The 10,046-nt window shown below is 40.1% G+C and overlaps 3 protein-coding genes across 4 annotated transcripts; 1 reads left to right on the plus strand and 2 right to left on the minus strand.

Moving 5' to 3' along the window:
• The first annotated feature begins 103 nt into the window (after window positions 1-103).
• LOC106390383 (fluoride export protein 1-like) lies at window positions 104-3,066 on the plus strand. Its single transcript, XM_013830834.3, has 7 exons — window positions 104-471; window positions 1,035-1,397; window positions 1,497-1,580; window positions 1,799-1,897; window positions 1,981-2,173; window positions 2,255-2,673; window positions 2,751-3,066. The coding sequence occupies exons 2-7, from the start codon at window positions 1,083-1,085 to the stop codon at window positions 2,952-2,954; spliced, it is 1,314 nt and encodes a 437-aa protein (XP_013686288.2). The 5' UTR covers window positions 104-471; window positions 1,035-1,082; the 3' UTR covers window positions 2,955-3,066.
• Window positions 3,024-5,681, minus strand: LOC106390384 (AP2-like ethylene-responsive transcription factor At2g41710). 2 transcript variants are annotated; one of them, XM_013830835.3, is made up of 9 exons: window positions 5,339-5,681; window positions 5,015-5,097; window positions 4,877-4,885; window positions 4,709-4,797; window positions 4,507-4,580; window positions 4,375-4,440; window positions 4,031-4,092; window positions 3,366-3,955; window positions 3,024-3,282 (listed from the first exon to the last, which is right to left on the minus strand). In XM_013830835.3, exons 1-9 carry the CDS (start codon window positions 5,542-5,544, stop codon window positions 3,226-3,228), a joined length of 1,236 nt encoding a protein of 411 aa, XP_013686289.1. In that variant the 5' UTR covers window positions 5,545-5,681; the 3' UTR covers window positions 3,024-3,225. The 2 variants fall into 2 exon arrangements, with proteins under 2 accessions (XP_013686289.1, XP_013686290.1); XM_013830836.3 differs by having other exon boundaries at window positions 4,375-4,425; window positions 5,339-5,680.
• Window positions 5,682-6,108: 427 nt separating this feature from the next.
• LOC106396458 (pentatricopeptide repeat-containing protein At2g41720) lies at window positions 6,109-9,618 on the minus strand. Its single transcript, XM_013836854.3, has 10 exons — window positions 9,226-9,618; window positions 8,870-9,042; window positions 8,681-8,786; window positions 7,499-8,611; window positions 7,322-7,427; window positions 7,044-7,248; window positions 6,822-6,954; window positions 6,621-6,725; window positions 6,407-6,527; window positions 6,109-6,306 (listed from the first exon to the last, which is right to left on the minus strand). The coding sequence occupies exons 1-10, from the start codon at window positions 9,565-9,567 to the stop codon at window positions 6,260-6,262; spliced, it is 2,451 nt and encodes an 816-aa protein (XP_013692308.1). The 5' UTR covers window positions 9,568-9,618; the 3' UTR covers window positions 6,109-6,259.
• Between the last annotated feature and the right edge of the window lie 428 nt (window positions 9,619-10,046).

Raw genomic sequence — 10,046 nt, forward strand, 5'->3', positions numbered from 1 at the left:
AGACTCATGCCGTCAATTAAAAGCCGACAAAAAGGAAGAAGGAAGGGATTAACATTGTCGTGTTAAGAAGAGAAACTCGTTTTCAAGTAATTAATTTACGAGTCCTTGAGGTTGACTCACCACCAAGTAGGTGTGATCCGGGCTGAGTGAGTTCTAGTTAAGGTGAGATATCATATAATCATTAAATATTTACCAAAGAAAATATATATTTATCATCACATTTTGAAAAAACAAATCAACCAATTAGTTTTTTTGTCTATTATAAACATCGAGGGTTTAGGATGAAGCAGGATACACGGCGTGTGTTGGTCTCCTTCATCTTCTTTATATAAACAAAGAGACTTCCATATTTATGATGGTCACATAAAGTTTTTCATTTTCTCCTCTCATACTCAGAGGTCAGATTCTTAGCTCGCCGGCGACTTTTGCGATCACATTCTTCACGGCGAGTTAGACTGAGATCGTCAATAGGTAACGCCGCTGCATTTGATTTTAAATGCCCACACTAACTCACTCGTACAAAGAGCTATTACCAAACCCCATTTTGTCCCCTCACCTATATCAAAAGTATTTGCTACCTGTAGATTCTGAGCTTAGGACCGTACATCTTATAACGATTGATGAGCGCATGTTAAATTAATTATCCAAATTTTATCAATGGAATTTGGAAATCCAATAAACATTTACTAAAATGATCCAAAAGTCTTAGTCTTCCTAGTTGGTTCTTTTAAAAGTTTTAGCTTTAGACAAGTGATTACTATTATTTATGTTTGTCTAGTTTTTTTTCAATTTTAGCTTTTCCAGTTTGTTTAGTCTATAATGCAAAGTAGTTACTGTTATCACTTGTTTTTGAGATTAAAGTTATGTTTTGTCTTATTTAATTTTGTCCTGATAGTGGAGGACATATCTGGAAACCTGTTCTTGAGCAACTAAGTTTTCTTCTTGATTTACGTAGAAAGAACTAAACTGGTATCATAATCTCATCATGAAGTTATGTGACTATCATGTGTGACCATGGCTCAACGTGTGTGCAGGTTACAATCCTGGTCAACGAGGTCTCTAGAGATATCAAGAGATTCTAGATGGATTCTATTAAAAGCCATGAAGAACCATTTCCAACCATGTCATCTTTCAGTGGGCAGGCCAGTGCAGGCACTTTTTTACCGGTATCACGTAGCTTGCCTCTCACGTTTAACAATGATGCCGATAGTGATAGTGTCTCAGAGGCTGGAGATACTGGTGATCGCACACTTCAGAGAAGGCATTCACATCAAAATGTGTTACTTGACCACCATCCAGCTTTGAACACAGCTTCTGTAACCAAACCTTTCCCTGTGGACATAACAAAATCTCCTTTACCAACCGAGTTCCTCTTGTCACCTGAGGCAAACAACTCGGTAGAGACCAGACCTTCTCTAACTTCTTATATAGTCACATTAAAACTGTTAGTAACTTAGTATTGCTTTGATTTATGATATAGCTTGTGGTTTGTATAGGCAAAGGTGGAAGAGCCTGTGTTACCAAAGTCTTTGGAATACATATCTTGCCTAGCTCATTTGGCTGTTTTTGGGATTCTTGGGGTAAGTTTCCAAGGCTTTACTCATGATTCTTTCCAGCTCTCGGTTCGTGTTATGCAGGGCCGGCCCATAAATTTTAGAGGATGTAGACCATTTAGTAAGGCTTTCGAGATATATTTTTTTTATAAATTTAGAGACCTATTTAGATATAATTTTTTCAATGGCCAATGACCGGCCCTGGTGTTATGTTTCGGTTTTACTCATTTTCTACAAATGAACAGGCTGTTACTAGATATATGCTGCAGAAACTGTTTGGACCAAATGTTGCTCAAGTAACCAGCGATGGGAGCATCTTGTTCCTTGATCTTCCTGCCAACATGGTAAAAGCCACGATGCACTCATCTTGAAGAACACCCTACCTTTTCTATAGACCTGTTTCTTACCTGTGCATGGTTCCTTATAGGTAGGATCATTCTTGATGGGTTGGTTTGGAGTCGTATTCAAAGCAGATATAACGAGAGTTTCTGAGTTTCTAGCGATTGGATTATCCACTGGCTACTTGGGAAGCCTAACAACATTCAGCGGTTGGAACCAAAAGATGCTGGATCTTAGTGCTGATGGCCAATGGTTATACGCTGTGCTTGGCTTCCTCTTTGGTAAAAAAAACATAACATCTCTGATTCACCTCCTAATTTTGAATCAACCTTACGTCTTTACAGCAACAGTTTCTGTTGCAGGATTGTTTCTTTCAGCATACTCTATCATTCTTGGGGTAGAAACAGCCAAAGGTTTCAGATGGCTTCTTCGCAGAAGAGCTTCTTCTTCTGAGGAGAAAAAACAATCTTGTCTCAAGGCTAACACCTATAAGAGGAATATTATGTCTATGATCTTAATGCTTACATTGCTTATGGCTTTTCTCATTGTGAGTGCCACTGAGCTTGTGAAAGAGTTTGACAAAGGAACAAACAAGGCTCAACTATGGTTAGGTTGCTTAGTTGCAGCCCCTGGTGTCTGGATCAGATGGTTCTTAGCTCGACTCAACGGACGTGGAATGGGAAAAAATGGACAGTACTTGAGGTGGGTTCCGTTTGGTACCCTCATTGCAAATGTAGCTGCAGCTTCTGTCATGGCAGCTTTGGCCACTTTAAAAAAATCGGTATAAAACTCTTCGTCTCCCCCTCTCTCTTTCTACCACACAAGATAACATTCTCTGTATCTATTTTTGGAAAACAGGTGGACACGCCAACATGTAACACAGTTGCTTCTGGAGTACAGTTTGGTCTGTTGGGATGTCTGAGCACAGTTTCCACCTTCATGGCTGAGTTCAATGCGATGAGAGAAAGTGATTATCCATGGAGAGCCTATGCTTATGCGTTTTTCACCATTGCAGTTTCTTTTGCCATGGGAACTATTATATACTCAGCCCCAGTTGGGTAAGTGGGATTCACTACTAGATGAGTTTTGTCCCAAGAGTTGTCAAGTTTTGTAAGAGCAAACTTTTATCTATATTGATAACTTTTTTAAAATAAAAATATAATGATTCTATATATTCCACACTAGAAAACACACACAAAACCTGTACACTCATGCTTCAGACTATTAGCCACACTACTCCCATAAGAGAGATAAAAAAAGATATGTCAAGTCGACAAATTCATCTCACGACTAGAGAGAATCAGACAAACAGAAAGACTATAAAGGGAACGGCTCACTTCTCTTGAGGGAGGCAGCTGTATGTGGAGCAGCTTGTCTCTGTCTTTGTCACCTACAGAAGGAAGAAAGGCAACAACATGGCTAAAGGAGCATCTGTTAAAATAACGATATGAAGAGAGACATATGACTACGAACCTCTGAAGTATGAGAAGACCCTGGAGGAAGAAACTGTGTCCAGAGAATAGGGTCTCCGAGAGGATCCAAAGTATTGTAGTTGGTTAGCAACGGAGAAGTTAAGAGAGAGGTAAGTGGGTACATGCTTTTCTGAAGAGAAAAAGCACTACCACTACCAAGACTCACGGCCGGTTTCTCTATCTCCTTGCCATGACTCTTCTCCATATTGATGATGTTACGATTCACATTCTCGTCGTTCTCTCTAACGCTGCTGCTGCTTTCTTGGATCTTCAGCACTTTCTCCTCAAGGCTCTTGTAAGCAGGTGAGGCAGACAAGATGCTTAAAGCAGAAGATGATATTTGTTTTTCTTTTCTCTGAAGGACGCCGAGGTTTGGCGCTTTAAATGGCTCTGTTGCATGGGATGTGTGTTCCAGTGTCTTAAGCTCGGTACCGGCGTCTTCTATCTTTGCATCCTCTGATGCTTTTGATGACGAAGATTCTGGTTGGCGGGGTTTGTTGACACCCCACCATTTTATGTATCCCGTTAGATCGATCTTTCTTTCCAGACAGAAGTTTCCTAGAAAGTCACCTTCTGTTCCTCGTTCATCACCTGTTATTCAATAATAAAATTTAACATGGTCCAGTGCAGCTTCATAGATTGGTCAATCATTGGTACTAAAATTACCGTAATGCACGTTGCTGAAGTAGTCAGGTCCAGGCATACGACTAGCTGATGCATCCCATCGGCTGGAGAAATGCAGAATAGTTGGAAAAAAACACAGCAGAGATGCATATCAGGTACAACAAAAACTAAAGAAGGTTACAGCCAATACACAAGCAGGTCCAACAACTCTGAAGATAGCTATGTAAGAATAGCATCTAAACACTTCTTGATAAATTAGAAAGGCATAGTCAACAGTGTGTCTATCAACCAAACTGTGATGATCCATAATGTGTCACTAAATATTTTTCCTAACAAGCACTATGAAAATGCACAGAATAATCACACTCTTGATTCAATTGTTATACCTTTGAAGTCCACGATATTTAGCTATTCCTCTAGAAAAACCGCTGCTTTTTCTGCCAAAGGGATATCTGAAATGTATCAGTAATAAATGGTTCCTCTAGAGAGAAATATTATACTTGTAAATACATAAGCACCTGCGCAGAGATGCAAGGTACTCTTCTCTTGAGAGGTTTTGCATTTCTTCTAAATCCCTGCTGTAATCCGTCACCTACATGGATATAAAAGATAAAACGAAAATTGGGAAGGGTGGCCTTAAACACCTGTAAACCTCAAATCTTATGGATGAAAAGCTAAAATCTCAAATATTATAAGAAAACTAGCATCGTAATCTCTCACCGGAAAATTGATAAGTGTACCAGGTCCCCAATATTTCAATGCAGCAAGGTCGTAAGCTCTAGCAGCGGCCTCTTCATCATCATATGCTCCTGCCAAGTAAACAAAAGTAGTGGTTTTTTTAACATAATCTGATAACATAATGAAAACCTCCAAAGATTTTAGCTTTACCTAGATAAACTGGTGTGGTGGAATTTGCATCAACCATGATAGCATTGAAGGAACACACAAAGAAATAGATGAGCTTTTATACTCCAAATAAGAGAAAACATAATGCTGAATGATGAATGGAGAAAGAAAAGGTAATACCTTGTTTGCCCTTCTTGTTCTGGTTTTGGTTCCAAGTAGTCTTATCCCAAAGGTGAGCTTCATAACGACCTGTCCATCTATGCCTGTTCTCAATTAAGACACATCAGCATACCTCCTATTGCTATAATTATTAAAAACCGTAAAGACAGCTCTTGACTCATTCAGACATGATCCACAACTAACATCTGGTAATATATGAATTAATTAAATCAACCATTACACTCTCCACCTAAATCTCCTAAGATTCAATACTAAACTATACCAAATTCAAAATCACTCCTAAACCTCCAATTCAAGATTTGAAGGCAAATTAGCAAAAAGTACCTGGTGACTCCACGGTAAATGGAGCTCCTTTTGCCAGCTGTGCAGGGCGGCATTTTACTGATACGCTCTTTAGCTGTACAGCCTCTCTCCTTCTTCGCCTTCTTAAACCCTCTATACAGCAACATCTCATCACTCGCCGCCACAGTCTCCGAGCTCTCTCCACCTCCTCCCGCCTCTGTCTTTGGCCCCTGATCCGACGACGCCATCAGACGCCACTATCACACAACCACAAACCCTATGAAAGAGAAGACAAGCAAAAACCGAGCTCGACCGATACAGTAGAAGCAGCAAAGAGAGAGAGAGAAGAAAGATAGAAACTTTGACTATTACTCTTCTTTTTCACCGAATACAATGTTTTTTAATAACAACGGCAAAAATAATAATAAAATAAAAATTACGGACATCACATTTACCATTACGTCCTGGTTCTATTAGCCTTTTTGACGATGGAGAAAGATAAACAACTGCAACGGCTATGAACGGCAGACGAGGTTGTTTTCGTCATTTCGCACTATAGGTTTGTATTCGAAGCTGACGTGTATTAATGATGTACACGTGTACATGAAGGTGGCTGACATTTTAATGTGGGGGTGTTTCCCCCAACACTAGCCTCGTTCATGGAATATTCTCTGTAATGTTGCACTCATCTCCACTATCTTGTTGTTTGTTGTTTTTCTTGGGTTTATTATCAACTTAGCTTATAGTTTGCTGAATATTCAAATCCGCTCTATTGTTTTTTCTATCATATTTGATTCTTCATACCGTTGTAATGTCTTACACATCGAATCTCTCCATTATATAAATTAAATTTCAAATTTTCAAATGATCTTGATTTTAATGGACAGAAAGAAGACTACACGAGTTTACAAAGATCATAATCTATACAATTGGGAACTTACAAAGTTACAATGTGTCTTTGTATTAATGAGCTTTACTCAAATCACCACCTCCTTTGTTTCTCAGTGATGCTTTAGCGATTACCAACAAAAAAATAAAATGAAATGTGATTCTAACGTTAGCCACACCAAACTATATGTTAACTTAATATTCAGTTCATATTCATCTCACCCAATTTTTGGCGTATTAGAGGCTCGAACTCGATCCCTGCACTTCTTTCACCAAATGAAATGATGTCACGGTACATTTGGGTCGAAGGTTGAATACCACCATCACTCATCCATTCCAAAACCTACAAGCAACTCATTCCACAATATACGAATTTGCTACATGATATCATAAACATATTCATGGAAAATAAATTTATAAAAAAAGAAGTTATTACCTCAATGTATTTTCTCCAGTTTCCAACGGCTAAAAGATGTTCCAACAGTACTGAATAAGTCTCGAGGTTGATTCCAACGCCAGATGCTATTAGCTTATAGAACAGCTGCAACATGTTCAAATAGTTTGGTTAAAAAAACTCTTCTGTAACGAGGGTATGTGCTTAGTCTAATTAGCATATAAACCAAAAATTTATTTGCACCTTCATCATAGCTTCCACTTTGCCACTCTTCCCAAAAAGATGCAGCATCTGATTAGTTAAGCCTATAGAGAGTGATGGCAAGTACGGTTCCATCATCTGAATGAGGTCTATCGCTCTTTTCCATTCCTGCAAGCTGCAACCATTAACAGAAGAAGAAGAGAACAATGATAAGTAGAATGTAAAAAGACGGTTTATGATTGTAATGTACGAGTGATACTATACGTGTTACAAGCCGAAAAGATCTCAAAGAAAACAGCTCCAGTGAAGGGGACTTCCTTTTCCCGCATCAAATCCATCAGGATGAAGACATTTGACGGTTGACCTCCCTTGTTGAAAGCTCTCATCAAAGCGGAACAAGCAATAGAGTCTGGTTCTACTCCATTTTCTTCCATCTCCAGAAAGAGCTCACAAGCCTTCTCCCACTTTTCTAGGGGACATAAAAGCAGTCTATGAGTATTCAGATCAATTGAAAAGAATCTTGCACTCATGTGTATGTATACCTGAAGCGTTGTAAGCATGGAGCATTGAAGTGTAAGCAATCACATCAGGTTTGCACCCATCCTTCTTCATCTGTTTGAATATAGACTCTGCTTCTGTAACTTGACCCTGCAGATAATCATCACAAGTTATTAACAATCAAACCTTCATAAGGGCTCTCAAACTCTAAAAACACTTGCCTGTTTGCTGTAAGCACACAGAACAGAAGAGTACACCTCCTTCGTCATCGGAACACCGAGCTCTTCCATATCTTTCAAGTAACTAACTGCTTCAGGGTACTTCGACATCCTACACGAACCGCTTATAAGGACAGTGAAAGTAACCGAATCAGCTTTGACTTTCTTTCTACTCATAGTCCGATACAACGCAACAGCCTTCTCAAGCTCAGCACCGTTTATAAAGCTTCCGATCGCCGAGTTATACGCTGCGGTATTGAGCTTGATACCTCTCGTCTCCGCCGCGGAGAGCACAGTCTCAACGTTCACTTTTTTCCCGGACCTGCTACAAGCAGCCAAAAGAGTGCTTACGGACACAACATTCGGCTTAACTCCGTCTTGCTCCATCTGTCTGAAGACTCCCACGGCTTCAGGTAAAAGTCCGTTAGAACCATAAGCATCGATCAGCGCGTTGTAAGTAACAACGTTAGGCTTCCTCCTCTCCTTCCTCATCATGAGAAACACCTCCCTCGCCTTCCCAGGCTGACCTGATCTTCCATAAGAGTTGAGCAAGCACGTGTAGGAGACAACGTCAGGGACCATACCGTTCCGTTTAATTTCTTGAAACACCGAGAGAGCGTTCTCGCTCATCCCATGGACAGCGTAGGCACCCATCAACGCGTTGTAAGAAACAATATTAGGCTTCAGACCTTCTGCAACCATGGCCTCGAACACGGCTCTACAGCTTTCAACCTCTCCCCTGACGGAATACAAATGCATGACGCTGGTGAACGTCACCACATCGGGACGGCACTCGGCTCTCTTCTTCTCCCTCATGGAGTTGAAAACATCTAAGGCTTGGCTGGTTTGACCAAGCTTCGACAGGCAGTAGATGACGATGTTGAAAGTGGTGGTGTCTGGACGAACTTTTGCTCCCTTCATGAGCTCAAAGTAAGATAAGGCTTTCGAAAACTGACGACCGCTCTTGTATGCAGACAAGACGATGTTGTGAGTCACTAGATCTGGTCCGACTCCATTATCTGTCATTTTCTTGCATACTTCCAACGCCTCTCTCCAGTTTCCGCTAGACCCGCAAGCGTTGATGAGATTATTGTAGGTTGTACGACTAGGAGCAATCTGCAAAGACCAAAGAAAGGGTCAACAACACCGTGTATTAAGCAAAAGGAGTAAAGAAAAGTTACATACAGCTGCACGTAACATGTCATCCATAAGATTCATAGCCCAGCGCCACTGACCAGCTCGACCATGAGCATTGATAAGAGCGTTGTACGTTTCAGCATCCGGTTTACAGCTACAAAACCATACCGGAAACGTTTTTTAATCCAATGAATTTTTTCCATGGAAAAGAGAGACATTTGTTTTGAAACACATTACCTCCATTTTTGCATTTCGAAGAAGAGGCCACGAGCCTGGTCAACCCTGTTACACCTAGCGTGGAGCCTGATCATCGTATTGTAGATATCATTCCTCGCACAGTAGTTCTTCTGATTCTTCATCCAGTTGAAAACATTCACACAAAGATCGATGCATCCTCTTCTACCGAGCTCCTGCAAGTTTCAAAAATCAAACTCCTAACTAAATTAATTTCAAAACTTCATCAACCATTAAATTCAAAAAAAGAGTTTCAGTTAAATTCTAGTTTATCATAAAGGTTCCAACTTAAAACCAATTAACTATAAGTTCACTAATTTTTTTTTTTTTTTTTGAGCATCGGCTTCAAGAGAACATACACCGATAAGAATTGGAAAATTCTTTCTAGCGAACCGGCCAACCCAGGAATTGAGAACGCCATCGACTTCTTCCCAACGATTGAGAGCAATCAGCCGATCCGCAACCTCCGAGACACTCCAATCCTTCTGAAACCGGTCGTTCTCAACCCGGACCCGGTACCGTCTCGCGATATCCGCTTTCCTGAACCCGGTGACACGGACAGAGACCTCGTGCTCCCCTCTGTCGTAGTTCACGTACACGGATTTCTTCTCCCGGAGTGCGTCGGAGGTCTTCGCTGCAGCTCGAGGACGATAGGCGCGGGAAGATTCCGGCGGACTGACGAGGTGAGTAACGGTTGCCATTGGAGGAGACGCGGGGAAGGGAGGTTCACCGGTGGATAGAGTGATCGCATCATTTACTCGAGGCTATATATTACAGCCCAGTTCCGATATTTTCCGGCCCGTTTAATAATATATTAAAGTCAAGTTATGATTTTTCGGCCCATTTTGTAGTTATATTTTCCGTATTATCAGAAGTTAAACACCATGGAAAGATGACCAATAAAAGATTAATAAATAATAATAAGATTTTTAACGTTAAAACTCTTTTTTGTTTTGAGTAAAAACCCATGAACTATGTATTTAACGGAAAACCTCTCAAACTAACTTTATTTAGTGAATTAAACCCTAACATGTCATAGTTACCATTACTACCGGTAAATCTTTAGTTTATGAGTTTCTACGTTAAGTAAGCGTAATTGAATGGTTTTACCATTAAAAATCCAAAAAATCAAAAAATTCAAAATTTTATACTATTATCTTAAAATTAGTAACTTAAAATT

Source organism: Brassica napus, chromosome C4 (genome assembly GCF_020379485.1).
Source record: "Brassica napus cultivar Da-Ae chromosome C4, Da-Ae, whole genome shotgun sequence".
Classification (NCBI taxonomy): domain Eukaryota; kingdom Viridiplantae; phylum Streptophyta; class Magnoliopsida; order Brassicales; family Brassicaceae; genus Brassica; species Brassica napus.